This window comes from Pochonia chlamydosporia, chromosome 4 (assembly GCF_001653235.2).
Source record: "Pochonia chlamydosporia 170 chromosome 4, whole genome shotgun sequence".
NCBI classification, from domain to species: Eukaryota; Fungi; Ascomycota; class Sordariomycetes; order Hypocreales; family Clavicipitaceae; genus Pochonia; species Pochonia chlamydosporia.
In genome coordinates, this window is record NC_035793.1 from 1,069,682 (window position 1) to 1,088,596 (window position 18,915).

The following is an 18,915-nucleotide window of genomic DNA, read 5'->3' on the forward strand; positions in this document are numbered from 1 at the left end:
ATGGCTCTTAAGCGCATCAACAAGGAGCTCACTGACCTCGGCCGGTAATTATTTCCCTCATTCTCTTCCCGCATTTTGCGATGCGTTGGCTCTCCCCCCGTCCTGCAACCCTCGTGAGATTGATGACCCGCCGCTTCTTTGCAGCCCAAACCTGCGAGGTGGGGCATCTTGTGAGCGGGGTGTTTTTCGGACAAAACGTCGAAATAACGTCGATGCTTGATGCTCGCTACCGTCTCGCCGGCTTCCGGGAGACTTGGCGGTGCCTGTCGTGGTCTCGCGAGGCTTGCAGGCGGGGTTTGGGCTCTCGCCGTGGCCTTGCCGCTGGCAACGTGGTTGGAAGTCGAACTGGATTGCTGACTCCTTTTTCTCAGTGACCCGCCGTCCTCTTGCTCTGCTGGCCCTGTCGGCGAAGACCTGGTACGTATTGCTTGAAACTCTCTTGTCCCGTTGATGTTTAGGGTCGGACTCGTTTGCCCTGTCGGTGTATCCTGAGGAGTGACCCCCTCTTGGACATCTGACAGGGACGTCTGCGAACTTTTGCTATTATGTAGAATCGAATAGCTAACATAATTTTAGTTTCACTGGCAAGCAACAATTATGGGACCGGTAAGTAGCCTGACTCGCAAAATTGAGGCTCGAGTGTTATTGTGGCCTTGAGAGATCGTACCTGCGTCATTGGCGTTCTCTGTCACAAACGTCACATAATCTCTCTATACTTCATCTTTGTTCGTCCAGCACTGACACAACTGCTTAGGGCGACTCACCATACTCCGGCGGCGTCTTCTTCCTTGCAATTCACTTTCCCACCGACTACCCTTTCAAGCCCCCCAAGGTCAACTTCACCACCCGTATCTACCACCCCAACATCAACTCCAATGGCAGCATCTGCCTGGACATTCTACGAGACCAGTGGAGCCCTGCTCTTACCATCTCCAAAGGTAGGCGAATCTCAAACATAGTCGGCTGCTATTCCTGCGACTGTGGAACATGAAGTTGCTGACAAAAACGTCACCAGTGCTTCTCTCTATCTGCTCCATGCTGACAGATCCGAACCCCGACGATCCTCTTGTGCCTGAGATTGCTCATGTATACAAGACCGACCGACCCCGATACGAAGCCACGGCTAGGGAGTGGACCCGGAAGTACGCTGTGTAGGGCTCTATATACAAATGATTCCACATAGGGGACGATATGCGGGGAGGAAGAAGAGTGACGTTATTCTCTTTTGCACGATAACCAGCGTGGGGAAAGTTTCCAGATGAAAGTTGCTTCACAAATAGTGGCAAGATGCCGAAGCGGGTCATGTGCGACGCGACCGAGAAGCCCTTACCTATGGATGTATCGGCCGAGCTGTATCCGACGAGACAAGAGGGCGAGGATTTGTTGTCCGAGGGGTTGCAAAACAGACTAGACAGAACACATCAGCTATTAAAGGGATATCATGCGGCTGGGCTTTTTATGTTTTCCTTCTTCTGCATCAATGACTTTTTTATGGCATTATGTTTTGGAGCATCGTAGTATAGTATGTCTCTCTTTCACGCTCCGCGCCCCGTGACTCTGTGATAATTGTGCGGCATGTGATCTTGCTAACTGTGTGAAATGAATTGTTTTGCCATGAGGCATGAATGCAATCGATGGGTGGCAGAGACTGGATTGTGTTCCAGTGTTGTCACAAGCTCCATTTCTGCTCGCCGCACCTCAGTTTCGAAATCTATATTGTCCATTGCCATCGTATCGACATGCTCTTACTATTCTGAGGTCGTTCAGTTTATTGGCGGTGCCGGAAACCCCGGTGCACCTAGGAGCACATGTCTAATTTCGAACTTGAGTACGCGATACCTTTCAAACAGCACGTCGTCGGATAATGAAGTGCTGCAAACATCTACACTTGTATCAAATGTCTTAAGTGTTGTTGAAAAGGTCATGTTCCAGAGTTTACCGTTTGAGATCTGCGAAGATGGCCTCATCACACTTGGCTTTGGTCTCGGCTGCTCCTTCCTTCACTGACCTCTTGCCTCCAGTCGGTAATGTAGGCTTAGCCCCTCCATGTGAAATTCACTTCTCATTTTCCATTCTGAAATACCTACTAGGTAGTCAAACAAATCGGAATTCTGTGCCAAACAAACACCGATTACGCAGCGGCTTAGACAGTTTTCATACCACAAGGATCGACAGCTAACATCCGGCATGGACCGATTCAGAGACACACGGACCAACGCGGCACCCGTCAGACAGGTAAACAGGCAAGGTGAAAACGCCTGATTCAAATCGAAGTTGAGACTCCAGTGTCACAATCGTCCAATGTCGAACGGGGCCAAGATCTTCTGCCGATTCAGCCGGTTTTCTACCTATATTGCAGCATGGTATCCTTGCCAGGGTGCGTCGATGATGCTATTAATTGCCAAGACTACCGTGACAGACAAGGGTTCAAGTCTCTAACATGCCGCAGCATGTGGGATGGACCTAATCAGCAGACCGCTGCGCTGAGCAAACTGTCGTCAGATTAATGTTGACGCTTTCTTTCTTTATTTCCGGGTAATAACAGTTCGAGGCGTGGCTGCTGCAAGATGCATTGTTGTTGAGGAGATTAGGTTACAGAGTGGGCTGTTTTTGAGAGCCATGAACCCATCACGGCGGTCTCAATAGCCGCTTTGGGGCTTCAAGCTATTGATGCGACTTGTCATCCACCGATTGATAGGAACAGCCATTGTCATAACAGCTGTGGCAATGTCAAGAGAAGCTGTTGGATTGGGCCCTGGCTGGCGCCGCAACAGGGTATGCGCGACGAGCCGTGTCACAGCGTACGTTTCACCAGACCCGATTTGATACTCTGCTTCCCACCTCCCGGTGCTCCTTGACAGTTAGCCTCTCGAGGCGGCGATGGCTCGATATACTGAACATTCAGCAGATACCATACGACGCAAATGTGCGGCGCTGTTGTCCTGAAAATGAGGCCATTACCCACTTCTGAGGCCATGATGCTTCAGCTGTTATCTCGAAGATGAAACGGACGCTTGTGCAGCGGGTTCAATGGCAATGGTACGGTGGCGCCTTGAATTCCTGCGCTCAGTCATCACGCACCGCCTGTGCGTAACATCAGGTTTGGTGGGTTTGGTTTGCTCACTGCACATGATGAAAAACTTAGGTTGCCGGAAGAAACGGCACTTAAGCCAAACACCTTGAAGACAAGAGTCGATTTTTCTTGAACGGGTTGCTTTTCTCAACTTTTGGTGTTTCCTTGGCTGCTGCAGAGTCGACACATTCTCTCACCGTCAAAGAGGAGGTCCAATACAGATGGGCATTGTGGTGTTAGGGCGTTTCGGAATTCGCACCTAGACAGACCCCACATCCACCAGTTTGTCGCAGGTTGGGCGTCCTGAATGTATACCCCTGGATATAGGTACTCACGTTACCTGCTTGCTAATAGGTCCGGCATAGAGGAAATTGTCACTGATTCTGAATCGGTTGCGCGTCCAATAAGTCATAGGAGAATTATGATACTACCGTATGGAAAAGTCATTAGTCGCATTCTGGGCGTGGCTCGCCTCGGTGAAAGTTGAAAATCGGTTACCTTACTCGGGGCTCTTTGGCCAAGACATGTCTGCTTGACTTTGTTTTATTTAATTTCCGTCTGCTTTTCCAGATTTCTTGGGAATTCTCATCATCTCCTCCGGGACAGTACTTTTTGTGTTGTTGCGAAGATCCTAAATGGTTTGTTTAATATCCAAACTTGCTGTGCTCTCGAACACTTCTTCTATTGGTATGATCTCCACATTGTCCGTTGTCTGCTGTTTCAAGCGCAACCCGGTCCATAGCATGGCGCATAACCTCCACCCACCTTGGAACACATTGGCTTCCCCCATTTCCTTTAATTGCGGCAGCCTCCTGTCTTTCTGTTTTCATTGATTGCACTCTTTGCTACTCTAAACACAGACTCTACACGGGCAAGATGCGACTAACGTAGAACACACAGTCATTACATTTGGAGTTTCCTATTGTCTCGGTTTCCCTTATTTCAGCAGGCTCTGAATTATTTCATACGAACACCAGGCGTGTACAGTACCTCTTTTAATATCTATGATACAATCACTCGAGTAACGCAAGACATCGCTGGGTTTCGATCGGGGTGGTTGGTAGACCCGACTAAAAGGAGAAGCATCTTCGTCGACGACTAGACAATCTCAGCTAGAGGAAGAACACACCGCCCACGATGAGCTATTACTCTGAGGTCTCTGAAAGACCCTCGGAGCGTGCGAGATGGACCCCCTTGACGAGAATGTTGCTGTCCGGCGAGATGACGCAAGAGAGACAACAAGAGTTATCGTCAAGAGAGAAATTTGATCGGTGGATGATTAATGAAGGCTATAGACGAGTGTAAGTCTGTTCAAGAGAGAGAAGGGGACGGAAGAGTGGCTTGAAAACAACATCAGACGCCGAGACGGCGGCCTAGGCCGGTTGATACTAACAGCGAGGGACAGGTTCGTCTTCGTCTTTATGGTCACCCATGCACTCATGTTTGCATTCGCTTCGGTCCATTACGCGATGAAGGATAGTTTGCAAGGCGCCAGAGACATATTCGGCTTTACATTTGTTATCGCTCGATCATCAGCCGTTGTTTTGCATGTCGACGTCGGCATCATTCTCTTCCCAGTTTGCCGAACACTAATATCGCTAATGCGACAGACTCCTCTCAACGGAATTATTCAGTTCGATAAAAACATAACATTTCACATCACGACCGCGTGGTCCATTGTCTTCTTTTCCTGGGTCCACACGATAGCCCACTGGAACAACTTTGCTCAGGTTGCGGCCAAGAACAACCTTGGATTTTATGGATTTCTCCTTGCCAACTTCGCATCTGGACCCGGATGGACTGGATACGTGATGCTCGTTGCGTTGATGGGCATGGTTTTGACTTCTGTTGAAAAACCCCGCCGAGCAAATTATGAGCGCTTCTGGTATACACACCACATGTTCATCATCTTCTTTTTCTTCTGGTCTTTACACGGTGCCTTCTGCATGATTCAACCAGATGTCGCGCCGTTTTGTGCCAGCATCGGCGCCTCGGCGATTGGTGTGTTTTGGCAATACTGGATGTATTCCGGTTTTGTCTACCTGGCAGAGCGAGTTGCTCGTGAGATCCGTGGCCGACACAAGACGTACATCTCCAAAGTTATCCAACATCCCAGCCAAGTCTGTGAAATCCAGGTCAAGAAGGAGAATACCAAGACCCGAGCAGGCCAGTATATTTTCTTCTGCTGCCCAGCCGTCTCACTCTGGCAATACCACCCCTTCACGCTTACAAGCGCTCCGGAGGAGGACTACATCTCAATTCACATGCGATGCCAAGGCGACTTTACCATGGCAGTATCGAAAGCTCTGGGCTGTGAATGGGGCAAGAAAGGGGATACCAGCAAGGTCGTTGGTGTAGATGGGGATAGCGCTGGTGTTGATCCGGCACTACGCAGAGTCTTGCCGCGGGTGTACATTGACGGTCCTTTTGGGTCAGCGTCAGAAGATGTTTTCAAGTACGAGGTTTCGATACTTGTTGGTGCTGGTATTGGTGTCACGCCTTTCGCTTCCATCCTCAAATCTATCTGGTACCGAATGAACTACCCGCAGAAGAAGACTCGTTTGTCCAAGGTGTACTTCTTCTGGATCTGTCGTGACTTTGGATCCTTTGAGTGGTTTCGATCACTCCTTCTTGCGGTTGAGGCCCAGGATCTGGAGAACCGAATAGAGATTCATACGTATTTGACCGCCAAGATCAAAGCCGACGACGCAACAAACATCATGATCAATGATGCGAATGCCGACAAGGACACCATCACGGGTCTTAGGAGTCCAACAAACTTTGGTCGGCCAAACTGGGACATGATCTTCCGTGGAATCAGGAAGATTCACAACCCGGGAGAAGCTGGTGTCTTCTTCTGTGGTCCCAAGGGTCTGGGCAGTGCACTACATGTATACTGCAACAAGTACACCGAGCCTGGGTAAGTTTAATGCGCCGCACTAGCAAGCTTTTGTTGTGGCACTCTAACACGATTTTAGATTCTCATTTGTTTGGGGCAAAGAAAATTTCTAGACGTGACGAAAAAGCATATGGTTCTGTTTATACCCGCATCTTATTAGCGAGCTGATGTCTTCTCTTGTCAGAAACACCGATTCTTCTTCTTCGTGTTATCTTGTTTTCATTTATTATTCCAATTTTTGGCATTGGAGGGAGCAGCGGGAGAGTAGCATAGACGGTTTGCTGTGTTTCTGTGTGTGACGCCGGACGCCGACAGCACGGAGAAGGTATATACGGGATTCCCTGGCTGGGCTGAAGGGAACAATACAAGACGGGTAATGTCAAGTCGCATAATGCGCATGGAAGGGAGAATGACTCTCGAGATGGTCCTGATGTATTCAGCGATGCATCTTGGTAGGGGTACACGAAATAGATTAAGATATCCAATGACGTCTTGTCAGGACGATTTAGGTAAAAAGGTCCATGGAAGTAACGTTGACGCTGCAACTGCACTGTACTGCATAACATGGCATGGCGCCGCAGATCCTATGCGGGTAAATCTCACCTTGGTCATGAGACGGCCGGTCCGGCCACCAATCTCAGCGAGATTTTCGGCAACAGGAGGCCTTTGAAAATGATGTAATGACAGGATAAAGTCCCCGAATGTCCAACGCCAAGCTTTCCTTGGGTACAATGCAAGGGTTACTCTCGCGATCAATGGGCATTTGCTCAGATGGGATATCGGGCCGTTCGTTCGGCGCTCCGTCAGGTCTAGAAAATGGGGGTTCTGCTGGGAGGCGGCGGCAGTGCATTTTGCGCCATGGACAAGAATAGAAGTTCATGCAGCCATTTTTGTGGCTTGACGACATGGAGTTTCCACATGTTTAGAGCAGTAGTTGGCTTTAATCGGAGTAACTATAGGGTTTATTTTGTTATTTTATTGATGAGTTGATTTTTCGCGTTTTGTGTGTTCTGCAGATGTTTGCCACAATTGTGGTCCTTTCGCGTGGATTGTGGTGCACAGATGGAGCGAGATGAGGATTCCCGTGGGTTGGACGGGATGGTGCTGGGATCGGGAGTTTTGAAATTTTGTGTCTCCTGCGGAGTGCATGCAGATAGCCTCTTGCTGTACAGTACGCCTTCCATAGTTTGGCCGATTAGGTGAGATGAGATTTTACGAATGGTGATGTGAGGAATAAAGATGGTTTTTTTGTCTAGCTTTTTGTTTTGGTCAGATCATGGGCGGAGGTCTCGGGTGAGCGACTCGGAGTATGATCGTGCAGTGAATGGCAGACAAGGATCAATTGATGGAATCAGACTTGCCTCCCAAGAATGCTAGTCACAGCACCGCGCTTGGACAACGTCAGATTCGCAAACTGACTGCAATTCTCCAACATCTTGATCTTGAATCACCAGCGATTGCAGTAAATACCAAAAACCCTGCTCACTCAGATCCCACAGGGCTGAACATCAGATGACGCCCAAAAGGCAACAAAGTTGACACCGCAACTCAGCTCCAAATGCCACAAGACGCCTGCTTCGGCAGCCAGGTTTGGATGACCAAAAAAAATCAAAACCTCGTATTGGAGGATCCTCATCTTTTGGTGTCGGTGCTTGCGCCACAACCCTGCATTTCTCGCCCGCTAATCCACAACAGGACCAACCATTGACTTTTTCTTCTGGTCCCTTCGGGGTCGCTGATGGCACCTGGCTTTTCAATATTGTGAGCTCAAGACTTCTTTGTCGAAATCCCATTCAATTGGCTTTGCCTCATTGTCCGAGGTGGTGGGTGAGATGGGGGGTTTTGCTGCATATTGTCGCAGATTTTGGTGCTTCGCGCTCGAGCCGCGAGGAGGCTGGTGCTAGCACAGCTTATTGCCCAATGTTGTCTTGTGTCAAGTTTTTGTTGGTGTTCCTCGTCAGATGAGATGAGTTACGTTTCCCGCCGGTGAGACATCCATTTCCCGACAGATGAGGCCTTTCTCTCTAGCACGGAGGGCCGCAAAGGACGCGCAAGTCTAGACGATTTTTGAGTGTATTTTTTCTTTCTTGCTGTTCGTCTTTGCTGTTTTTCAGTCAGGGACAATTGTGGAGATGGCGCGTGTAACTGGGGCGAGTTTTAATGCTGTTGTTGTGCTCTCGTGATGTGAGGGACCTGAACGAGGTGTGTATATGTACTGGTGACTCGTGGTGATGGAGGCGTGGCGTAGCACCGGGGCAGATGTCTTGTAGTGGCGACTTTGTGCGCCGACTGATGGCGACTGGGTCCGTGGTAGCGGGTACTCGGGGGTTGACTGAGCCCGGTGGCCCCGTTGCCTGTCCTGGGACTGGTCGTGCGACGCTTCAGAGTCATCGGTACTTCGGTGGAGCTGTCGTCTGGGCAATTCTCAGGAGACTGCAGCGTGCTCAATGTTGCTGGTGCCTGTGGCTGGCGGGTCTCCAGGTTTCCGTTGGCACTAGAGGCCCGCTACTGGTCTGCCGTTAGCGGTGACGGCGTGCTGGAACGGGCGCTGCATCGTGCCGCAAGAATCATTGATGCTGCTGGTAGGTTGCATGTGCACCAAACCTGGCCAGACCAGACACCAGACCAGACACCTCACATTGAGTCAATCAAAGTCCAAGTCTGGTCAGGTTGTGCAGACACCAGCACAGCATGCAGCCCACAGCCCGGCTCATGTCCCATCCCGTCCAAACCCAGCCAAACTGGACAGTCGCTCCTTCTCTGTTCAGTCGGCTTCGTCATCCATTTTCCCTTCCATCCATCCCAACTTCTGTCGCTTGGTTTTATTCCCCTCCCCTCCCTCTCGTTTTAGTACTCAACTCCAACTATTGTCCGTTTGACACACCTTTATTTTTCTTTTTTCTTTATTCTTTGGGCCCTTTTATTTTCATTTCTTCCAGTGCTCCCACAGCCGGCCGCTTTCTTTTCCTCACTTGTGTTTTGCCAATTGGGCTGGCAATCGCGCTGCTACTAACCACAACTGTCTCCATCTCAATACGAACTCCCCTTTACCCGGTTGCCCCGAATTGACAACCGCGGAGTCGATCACACCGAGCGAACAGATTCTGTGCGATACACGCGAACAAAAACAAATACCCTTCTTAAACTTTCTTCGTTGCCTCCTCTTTTGTCGAGAGCAGCCATTGTCGAGACGCTTGGATCCACGACCCTTTTTTTCTCGGCCCATACCTCCCACGACACCAAACGGCTCCGGCTTTGGGACCGGCAAACTCTGATTAGCACTCAACGGGCGCCCTTTCCCACCAGGGCCATCGCGTCACTGTATCTCGGCGACGTCGAATCAATCGTCCCAGAATGCGTTTCTCTTGGGCAGTTGTCCTGGGGCTCACCCTCGGTGCCCAGGCAAATCGACTTGCTCCTCGTCAAAATGGCGGAACTACCGCACCACCGCCTGGTACGACCTCTGGGGGTGGTGGCGATACCAGCAGCAGCTCCTCTTCTGGAGGCGGAGGTGGTAGCGACACTACCGTTACTGTAACTGCTACTGTTACTGGGGAGGGTGGCAGCACTGTCAGCGACACGACTACTGTTATTGCCAGCTCCGTTACAACAGTCACCGTCACGACTACTGACATTGCCACGACCACCATCACCAAGTCCGATGGCGACACCTCCACCAAGACCGTTTATGTTACTTCTACGCAGACTGTTAATATGAAGCGCAGCCTGGACGGCACATTCGAATACTTGGGCAATGGGCCTGCGCAGGTTGATGCCGAGCCAACCCCTGCTCCTACAGTTACTGGCATTCAAGCCGGATACCCTGGAATCGAGAAACGAGCTATCATCACTACTACCGTTACCGTGACGGCTGGCGGAAGCGGCGCTACGACCGTTTTCCAGACCGTCACCAAGAATGTCAAGTCTACCACCACGACAGTTGTTCATGCGACCTCGTTGGTCACTGAGACATACCAAGCCAATGCCAAGACGACCGTCACCGTTACAAGCACCATTGTCTCCAAGCTTACGGTTGTTTCTACCGGTGTTATTGAGACTTCGACTTCAACTCCCACGGGTGGCGCTGGTTCTGGTGGCGGTAGCAGCGATGGGCTCTCCACGGGTGCCAAAGCTGGTATTGGTGTTGGAGCTGGCGTTGCTGGCTTGGCCATCATTGGAGCTCTCCTTTGGTTCTGCAGGAGACGTAGCCGTGGCCCCAAGCCCGATCCCGACGATTTGCTGGGGCCTTCTTCCGAGGTTCCAGTTGGCGCTGGCAGTTCGCGACACTCTCGCCCCATGTCTGAAGGCCTGACTTCCACTCCCGGTACGGCGCCCCGGCGCAGCCCGGTCCTCCCAAATGTCCAGGTCGAAGGTTACCGTGGAACAGCCATGGGAGATGGCCGTGCTGGGTATGCCAAGCCCGACCCGTACGGTGCTGCTTATGCTCCAACCCGCAGCACAACCAACAGCACACATCCCTCACGTGGCGGTACGCTGTCTCCTGGTGACCAACTCCCACGACACCCTACGCCTGAGACGACTGCGGCTTCCGTCAGCCCTCTATCACCCAGACCGCAAACTGCCGAACTGGGCAATGATGGTGCCGGTGCCAAATGGCACACAAGCGAGGCTGCCGAAATGGCCACAGATAATCCAGCCGCTGCCAAATGGCATAGTGACAACGCTCATGAGATTGATAGCCAACCCGTCATGGGCCATCAAAGCGGGCCGGTGTATGAGATGCCCACGGAACACTTCAAATAATTGCATCGCGAAGCACAACTGTAAAAAAAGGAACCGAATAAAATACAACAAAAAAATATGGCAGACGCAATTAGTGGAATACTGGGCCCCAAAGGCAAACATATTTTGGGCATCACAGGCTAATGCTGGATTAAGATGTGACATAGGAAAAGCATGGCAGCATATACTGTGGAGGAAGAGGAAGAGGAAGATGCATGGCACTAGCAGACGGAGAGCACATTAAGAAGTGGTCAAGTGTGTCGAATAATATTTCTGGTTTTGTATATATATCTTTTGCACAGCACTACTGAAGATGGTATCGTCACAGGCATGATAGGGTTTTCGGCGGCGGTTGTTGCGGAAGCGTGCAGAGGAATCAATCGAAGGGGTGTATATTGATAAGGACTAGCTGTACAGCGTGAGCTGTATTAATGTAGAACACGGTCTATTTCCTTTGACCTCGAAAGATGCGTTGTGGTATGCTGTGAGACGTGACGTATGTATTGATGTCAAGTTTAGCTCATCCATGTTGCGCCATTAAGTCCGGTATCGGGTGGGGCGAGTGACAATTTTCGGGCTGATAGATGGACGCAAAGGTTGCACAATCTCTATCTTGAAGTCTAATTCGACATGCAAAGGAGACAACTCGACTTTTCGGACGCTTGTCTCGAAATGAGAAACACTGCCTAGGATACGGCCTTTTTCCCTTACATAAAGAGTACGGGGTATTCTGCAGCGGGGATCAATTAGCACGCATCCAGAATATGCAGTGGAACGTATGAACTGGTGACTCGGTCTAGATTTGCCACTTTTTTTTCTTCACTCCTACTCTATCCGGGCCATTGAAGTTTGAGCGTTAAACTCCATGCGACAACTTTTTGTCTGTCGAGTTTAGTTTGCGATTGGGAGAATAGCCTTTGCAAGCGGGCTGAGTTCAATTGAGGGGTCTGAGAAACGTTTCTGCTGAGTGGAAGTTACTTCATACACACGACTACGAACCGGCACCTACGGTATATTTATATTTACTGGGATGGGAGCCACAGAGAACACCTCTGGGGACAAGTCCTCCAACGATGGAGCGCAACTCGCAAGGAGGGCCACAGTGGAGGAGTTGCTAGATGCGAGTAGTGGTGTTGAGGAGAGGAAGTTGGTGAGAAAGTTGGACTTGTATCTCATCCCGTTAATAATGGGTGTATATCTGTTCAGTTTTGTAGACAGGTTTGTCACTCCCATTCCCTCTTTCCCAACTCGAAAGACGATCTAACAAATCACAGAGTCAACCTCGGTAACGCACGGCTCTACGGCCTCGAAGAAGACCTCAACCTCACCACCTCGCAATTCCAAGTCGCCATATCCATCTTCTTCGTCACCTACATGTTCTTCGAAGTGCCCTCCAACCTGGTCCTCAAGCTCTTCACCCCCCGCCGCTGGATCGCCTTCATCACCATCTCATGGGGCCTCGTCGCCACGCTCATGGGCCTGGTCAACTCGTACGGCAGCCTCCTCGCCTGCCGCCTGCTCCTCGGCGCCGTCGAGGCCGGCCTCTTCCCCGGCCTAAACGTCTACCTCACCTTCTTCTACACCAAGAACGAGCTCGCCCTGCGGGTGGGCTACCTCTTCGTGAGCGCGGCCATTGCTGGCGCGCTGGGCGGCCTGCTCGCCTACGGGATAGGCCACATGGACGGCGTGGCGGGCATGCGCGGCTGGCGCTGGATCCTGATCATCGAGGGCCTGCCGAGCGTGGTGCTCGGCGTGGTCACGTACTTCGTGCTGCCGAACGATGCGCCCACGGCGTGGTTCCTCGACGAAGGGGAGAAGGCGCTCATGGAGGTGAGGCGGCGGAGGGAGTATGGGAGCACGAAGAGCAGCGGCGGGATAGAGAGGAGGGATGTGTTGAGGGTCGGTGACGGATTGGAAGGCGTGGGCGTTTTATGTTGCGCAGTTTGGGGTTGATACTATGCTTTACGGTGAGTTTGCTGTGGCAATGACTGAGCCAGTGACTGATGGGTGTAGGGTTCTCGACGTTTTTGCCGACTATTATACAGGCGCTGGGGACGTGGACGACCGCTCAGGTGCAGTTGCTTACGATACCGTGCTATTTTCTGGGTGCGGCGGCGTACATGGGCACGGCGTTCTTGTCTGATCGTTTACAGATGAGGGGGCTGTTCTGTGTTATTTTTGGAGCCGTCAGTGTGGTAGGGTATGGCGTCTTGCTGGCAGATGTGGCGAGCAGCGTGCATTATTTTGCGTGTTTTCTCGTAGCGGGTGGTTTGTACGTCGTCGTTGGACTCCCCTTGGCGTGGGTATGTTTCTTTTGCCCCCAGTTTCTACTTGGTAAAGAATCATCTGCTAATGATGTGAAAGTTGCCGAATAACTCGCCCCGGTACGGCAAGAGAACCACGTCGACGGGGTTACAGCTTACCTTTGGAAATGCAGCAGGCGTCATGTCTGCGTTTATTTAGTATGTTTTTTTGTGTGGTTTCTGTGTGGATGGCTGCTGACGTGTCAAGTCCTAAACCTGATGGACCTAGGTATATTCGCGGTCATGCCGTTTGTCTGAGCATGGTGGGCATGGGGACGGCGATATATGGGTTTTTGTGGTTTTGGTATTCGCGGGAGAATGGGAGGCGGGAGAGGGGGGTTGTGGGCGAGAAGTATAGGGATATGGAGGAGGAGGAGTTGATGGAGTTGGGGGATGATAGTCCGAGGTTTCGATATACGATATAGCTAGGGGTTGAGGTGACGACTTGGATAAGCATGTTGGAATAGATGTGGTGAGCTGAACGTGATTGGAGTGGAATAGTTTATGGACGGATGAAGCATCTTCTCATATCGGAGCAAATAACCTTGACAGTAGATACTGAAACTGCATCAGGTACTGACGACAGACTCATCGTCAATCACCATAGTCATCCGCGCCCAAAAACCCATAAATTGAAACATCATGCCAACACCACCACAACCACTACTCACCATCACCACGTCAAACCCATCTGTCGCACAAAGCCACGCGCCTGGAATTAATTGACCTGCAAATCCACGACCGCAAAATCCATCTCACTCGCCGTCCAGCATCCGCACCAAATGTCTCAACTCATGTCGCACCCTCTCTCACCACCACGGTATGTGGACCCAAGGGAGGCAAAGGCGGTTGGTTCTCGGCCACGCAAAACTCCAACCCAGCGTGCCAGCGGCGTGAAGCAGACGCGTAGAGCGGGTGTAAGTTGTATGCGCAGCGAGTATTGCGTGCCTATTCGGGCGCGTGGAATATATATATGTATGTATGTGAGGATGGATAAAAGTAACCAGGTTTCTATACGAAGTGCTCCTTACTTTTTGATTTTTGATGAATTGAGAAGAAAGTTACAAAAAGAAGAAAATAGAGGCACAACACGGCATGAAAGACGCATTTACCCCATTTCTACATATATCGGCGCCCCCTAAAACGAATAAATTCATCATGGCCGGTAAAATGGCCAATTTGTTGGCATTGGTAGTCAGTCTTGTTGGCTTGGCGATTGCCCAGACGCAGACTACGCCTGTTGACAGCACTGTTTCCATGGAGATTACGAGCGCAATGGACACGACATCTACAATGGATACGATGACTTCAGATGGCACGGCGACGGATGTGACGGAGAGTGTGACGACGAGTGACGCGGACGAAAGCACAAGCACAAGCGAGATTATCACGACGGGATATGAATACGGGAACCAGACGGTTCGGACGAGGGAGTGGACGGGCTTGCCGACGACGACGATTCCGAATCCGTTTCATAATGCGGCGAGGAGGCCGTCGGAGCCGGGGTTGAAGAAGCTTTCTGTTGTGGTTGGGTTGGTTACTTATGGGTTGATTTTGCTGTGATGGGTGACGGTGAGGGTGATGGTGAGGGAAGCTGGTTCTTCTGGATGGGATGGGAGTATTTATGTATGTTGGATATAGGTTGGGTTGGGGTGTTGGTTAGGTCATATAGTGAGCGGTGGTACAGATATAACTTTCATGTTTTCATTGTGTTCCCGATTGGTACTTGTTTGATGGGCTGATGTGTGATATGGTATGGTAATGATACAAGAGGCGAGTTGTAAGTCGGTATGTGCTGTGGATGTGATGAATTCATGCGGTTATGTGTGAGTCAAAGAGATGTATACAATGTGGGACGATGTGATGTGATGTTATAGCCAAGTGAACAGGGACAAAAGTTGCTAGCACGTATCAAATTGTTTCCAACTCTGAAATTCAGTTGCTACGACTAAGCACATGCAGTGGGAGGTGATAAGGACTTACCCATACTGCCCATCCACATGTATGAACCCAAATAAAGCGCCATCATCAACGTCACATGCAGTACATACATCAAGCTGTCAATTCACATACACTCACACCAAATACGCTAAATAAACTCAACCCAAATGTCATCAGCGTCCCAACATCCACCCAAAACCAGGGAGACACGCACAGCAACGGCCCCGAAAATCGTCGCATTGTGTCCATCCACCTGGCTCACGAGGCAATCCCGCCCTGTACGACCCTCCTGTCACACAAGCCCGATGACCAGTGATTGACCTTGTTTTTGGCTCCTGTCCTTTCATTTTCTGCATCGGAAATGACAACGGTTCACCACATGGTCCGATTCCGGGCGCCGACGTCAAAATGAGCGCTGCATAAGGCCTGTCTGCCTTTTTATGAGGCATGCCATCTTATCCCTCTATTTTTCGGGGTGGACATGTCCGCCTTTTAGCCGGCCGATTTGGATTCTAGTCTTATACGGAGTTGGAGACCAGGCAGGTTTTGGCATTTGATGGACCGACGTGTTTCGGCTCCAGGCTTTTGATGATCCACTTGATCAGTCGGATGGCCTGGAGCCGAAAGACGCCCCGTTTGGGTTTGAGTCTGGCATTGTTATCTGGTTTGCATCTTGTCATGAGCTTAAAAATGGGGGGATTTCCTTGTTTTGGGGATTCGGTTTTGTTCATCATTGTGTTGACTTTGGCATTGCGTTGCTTGTTCCTGAACTTGCCTGTACTATCATCCCACCAACACACAAAACACCATCATCGTCTTGAGTGTAAACCAACACAATGGCTCCGGTCGTACATGTCGTTCTCTTCCAATTCAAGGACGGTCAGACGCCCGAGCAACGTCAAGACGTGCGTGAGCACATCCTCCAAGATAACCACTACCATTCGCGCAAACTGACATCCGTACAGCTCTGCGATAAAATGCTCAGTCTAAGGAAAAAGTGTCTCCATCCTACTTCAAAGCGCCCGTACATCAAATCGTCCATGGGTGGCTTGGACAGAAGTATCGAAGGATGCCAGGTAAGCTCCAGCGAGTCAGACATGTGCTGTATGGAATATCATTAACATGCTCCAGCACGGCGCTACTCATGCCTTTGTCATTGAATTTGAAAACGAGCAAGACCGCGACTACTACGTCAATGAGGACCCTGCACAGGCTGATTTTGTCCTCGAGGTTCTGCAAAGATTGGACAAGGCTACTATTCTTGACTTTTCTCCCGGCGTTTTTTGATCATCTTGCGTTGGATTGGATACTGTGGAAATGGTTGGAGGGTGTTGGCGAATACAATGGGGGGATGAATGCACAGCAGGTTGGGTGGATATTTCGTGATACCAAATGCACCGGCGGTTTAGCCTTTTTATGTTTTTGGCGTCTATAGATTGAGATTTTGTTCAAAATGGCAGAGATGCGGCATTGTGCGGCAAACTGAGCGAATTACTTGAATTTGTGGTCATGTTGTTGTGGACAAATACATTGTGTACTATCAAGCTACGATGCGTGTCGTAGGCCCTTCATTATACATATTACAGGGTGTACAGAAAGTGAGTTTCATCTCGACAACATAACATAGGCACTGTCAACACTTCACAAAGATTTCCTCGCCGCCCATCCCGGATGCACATTCCATACCTTAACATTCATCCTACTGTACACAGCAAAGAGCCGAGACCAACCATTGTGTGGCGTATATAATAGTATACATAATACATCTCCCCATCCAAAGCTCCCCCAATCCCTTTACGCCATTCACCTCCCCTTCTTCCGCTCCAACATATCCTGGATATCCTCCTTTCCCGTTCCCTTCGCTGCCGCGCCACCATCCGGCGCAAACGTCGTAGAAACCTCCATCTCCTGTGCGCCCTGCTTCCTCAACTCATCCAGCCTCCTCTTCTTCTGGATATCCGCTACCCGCCACTGCTTAAAGTACTTGACCCAGGCAGCAGCGCAGTCGCGCTCAAAATCGTCGCTCTGCCGGGGACACGCCTTCTTCGCCGCCGCGGCGTCCTTGTTGGCGTCGAGGATGTCATGCGCATCGAGACAGGCAAAGTATGCGTCGCGGGCGGCCCAGCAGACGGCTCGTTCCTGGCGTGTGGGAATGGCGGTGCCGGAGCGGATCTCGTCGCTGCGGGAGGATGATGAGAATGGCCACCAGCCCATTGTGAGTTGGCGTTGTGCTGATGCGGTTTGCACGGGTGTCGATGTGGTGTGCTAGTGTATCTTTTGAAGTAACCGCTTGCACCGGATTGGTTTGATTAAGACCCTGGTTTTGGTGGGAATCAATTGCACTCTTCAATTGTGATGTTGGTGCGTTGTAGGGGTTGACTTGTCAAATAACATTTGAACCTTTTATGTATCATGTCCGTCTGGAGCTTCCAAATCGAAGCTTTCAAGCTATGACGACCATGGCAGAATCCCGGGCGGTGAACCAATTAGATGCCTGCCACCATGCGGCAACGGGCAAACTGGCAAGAGCAAGTCCGACGCAGCTACTCCTGCCCCCTGCAGAGGCAAACTGGACGGCACATGGCTGGGACCCCATGATCGCAAACCTCCCAACATCCAACATCCAACATCCCATACCCGACTCTTGACACTTTGTCTTCCCGTCTGTCCTTGATCCTCATTTTCGGAGCGCGCTTCGGCTTGATACCTTTGCTCTTCTCTTTTTTCGGCTGACGAGGAATTTCCATTCTTCTGATTCTTGCGACTGCTTTTACCAGATCTTCAAACACCATCCAGCGACCTCTTTTTTTTTCGTCGAGTTTCAGGGACCAAGCCCAAGGCAGCTATATCAAGTCTCTTTCTGCAACGCATCACGAAAAATATCCGCAAACCCGGCATTTACGAACTCTCAGCATCTACGCCTTCATTCCGCTTGAAATTACTGTGCGAACCCGCGTCAAACCCTCCCCAATACCGCAGCCGTACGAAACAACCTTGAAAACACATAAGCGCACAAGATGCCTCGAAGGAGAAAGCCTCCGCGCGCAGGCGCACTATCAGAGCTGCAACCCCTCAAGATTGCCACGCAAATAGCTACCCTCCAAGCGCTATACTACGTAACAGCCGGCATCCTCATGCTCTTTACGGCTCTAGTCGCAGGCATGGGCTTCAGCGTCGACATGATACTAGGCTGGGACGGTGTCCGTGGCGACACGACACGGGGATGGTTATTATCATTCATATGGCTAATCGACGGTGGTCTCTGCATGTACGTTCTTTGGTCCCCTACAAACTTCCACAAGCTAATGAATCTCATAGGGCCGTCGCCATCGTCATCCTCATCGCAAGAAGCAAACTCGTGCCCGACTTCGCCCTGACGATCCACTTCCTCCACCTCCTCTTCACAACGCTATACACCCGCTCCCTCCCCAGACACTCCATGTGGTGGATGACCATGATGGGGTCTGCAGCCATAGCCGTCGCCCTGGGCATATGGGGCTGTCGGTACCGCGAGCTGCAACCCGTCTTTTTTGGAGGAGGGCGAATCCTCGGCTCGAGTTCCACGCCTGCCGCGTCGAATAACCAAGTTGCTGCGGAGGAGGGCCAGGCTGGCATCGATGCTGAGGCCGGCGACGAAGGCTTCGCAAGGGGAAGAGGGAGGGGACGTGGCAAGGATGGAGGAGGCGAGTATGAAATGGTGGAGATGAAGCAGGCGAAGGACTAGACGGGTTGCTGGTCAGGGAAGGTTAAAACTCAACATGACTAGTGGGCTGTGTATGTTGGGATAGCGTGCATTGCTGGGCGTTTTTGGATTGTACTATAATAGTGTTTCGGGGGATGCATGGGCAGCAACGGTTTCCGCTGAAATGAGATGATGGAGTGAGCTACAAATAGACTTCATACCAACTACATTGTCATACACTACACTCGTATCCAAGTTTGAGAAACAGTGCTTG

At 50.8% G+C, this 18,915-nt stretch overlaps 8 protein-coding genes across 8 annotated transcripts; 7 read left to right on the forward strand and 1 right to left on the reverse strand.

Moving 5' to 3' along the window:
- On the forward strand, positions 1–1,155 carry VFPPC_14291 (ubiquitin-conjugating enzyme; the record flags this gene model as incomplete). The annotated part of the gene is made up of 5 exons (XM_018292060.1): positions 1–44; positions 372–417; positions 577–606; positions 755–938; positions 1,016–1,155. The coding sequence occupies 5 exons, from the start codon at positions 1–3 to the stop codon at positions 1,153–1,155; spliced, it is 444 nt and encodes a 147-aa protein (XP_018143233.1).
- Positions 1,156–4,210: 3,055 nt separating this feature from the next.
- Positions 4,211–6,085, forward strand: VFPPC_07750 (NADPH oxidase; the record flags this gene model as incomplete). The annotated part of the gene is made up of 3 exons (XM_018286561.1): positions 4,211–4,374; positions 4,479–5,993; positions 6,052–6,085. The coding sequence occupies 3 exons, from the start codon at positions 4,211–4,213 to the stop codon at positions 6,083–6,085; spliced, it is 1,713 nt and encodes a 570-aa protein (XP_018143235.1).
- Positions 6,086–7,296: 1,211 nt separating this feature from the next.
- Positions 7,297–7,937, forward strand: VFPPC_15988 (hypothetical protein; the record flags this gene model as incomplete). The annotated part of the gene is made up of 2 exons (XM_018293741.1): positions 7,297–7,472; positions 7,541–7,937. The coding sequence occupies 2 exons, from the start codon at positions 7,297–7,299 to the stop codon at positions 7,935–7,937; spliced, it is 573 nt and encodes a 190-aa protein (XP_018143236.1).
- A 1,389-nt stretch (positions 7,938–9,326) lies between these two features.
- Positions 9,327–10,736, forward strand: VFPPC_14292 (hypothetical protein; the record flags this gene model as incomplete). The annotated part of the gene is made up of 1 exon (XM_018292061.1): positions 9,327–10,736. One exon carries the CDS (start codon positions 9,327–9,329, stop codon positions 10,734–10,736), a length of 1,410 nt encoding a protein of 469 aa, XP_018143237.1.
- Positions 10,737–11,745: 1,009 nt separating this feature from the next.
- Positions 11,746–13,443, forward strand: VFPPC_14293 (MFS transporter; the record flags this gene model as incomplete). Its single annotated transcript, XM_022428912.1, has 5 exons — positions 11,746–11,933; positions 11,990–12,618; positions 12,729–13,018; positions 13,080–13,177; positions 13,227–13,443. The coding sequence occupies 5 exons, from the start codon at positions 11,746–11,748 to the stop codon at positions 13,441–13,443; spliced, it is 1,422 nt and encodes a 473-aa protein (XP_022284377.1).
- A 2,352-nt stretch (positions 13,444–15,795) lies between these two features.
- On the forward strand, positions 15,796–16,246 carry VFPPC_14294 (stress responsive alpha-beta barrel; the record flags this gene model as incomplete). The annotated part of the gene is made up of 3 exons (XM_022428913.1): positions 15,796–15,864; positions 15,925–16,035; positions 16,091–16,246. 3 exons carry the CDS (start codon positions 15,796–15,798, stop codon positions 16,244–16,246), a joined length of 336 nt encoding a protein of 111 aa, XP_022284378.1.
- Positions 16,247–16,762: 516 nt separating this feature from the next.
- Positions 16,763–17,173, reverse strand: VFPPC_07752 (cytochrome c oxidase, subunit VIb; the record flags this gene model as incomplete). Its single annotated transcript, XM_018286563.1, has 1 exon — positions 16,763–17,173. The coding sequence occupies one exon, from the start codon at positions 17,171–17,173 to the stop codon at positions 16,763–16,765; it is 411 nt and encodes a 136-aa protein (XP_018143241.1).
- An 803-nt stretch (positions 17,174–17,976) lies between these two features.
- On the forward strand, positions 17,977–18,683 carry VFPPC_14295 (SYS1-related integral membrane protein; the record flags this gene model as incomplete). The annotated part of the gene is made up of 2 exons (XM_018292064.1): positions 17,977–18,227; positions 18,278–18,683. 2 exons carry the CDS (start codon positions 17,977–17,979, stop codon positions 18,681–18,683), a joined length of 657 nt encoding a protein of 218 aa, XP_018143242.1.
- Positions 18,684–18,915: the final 232 nt, after the last annotated feature.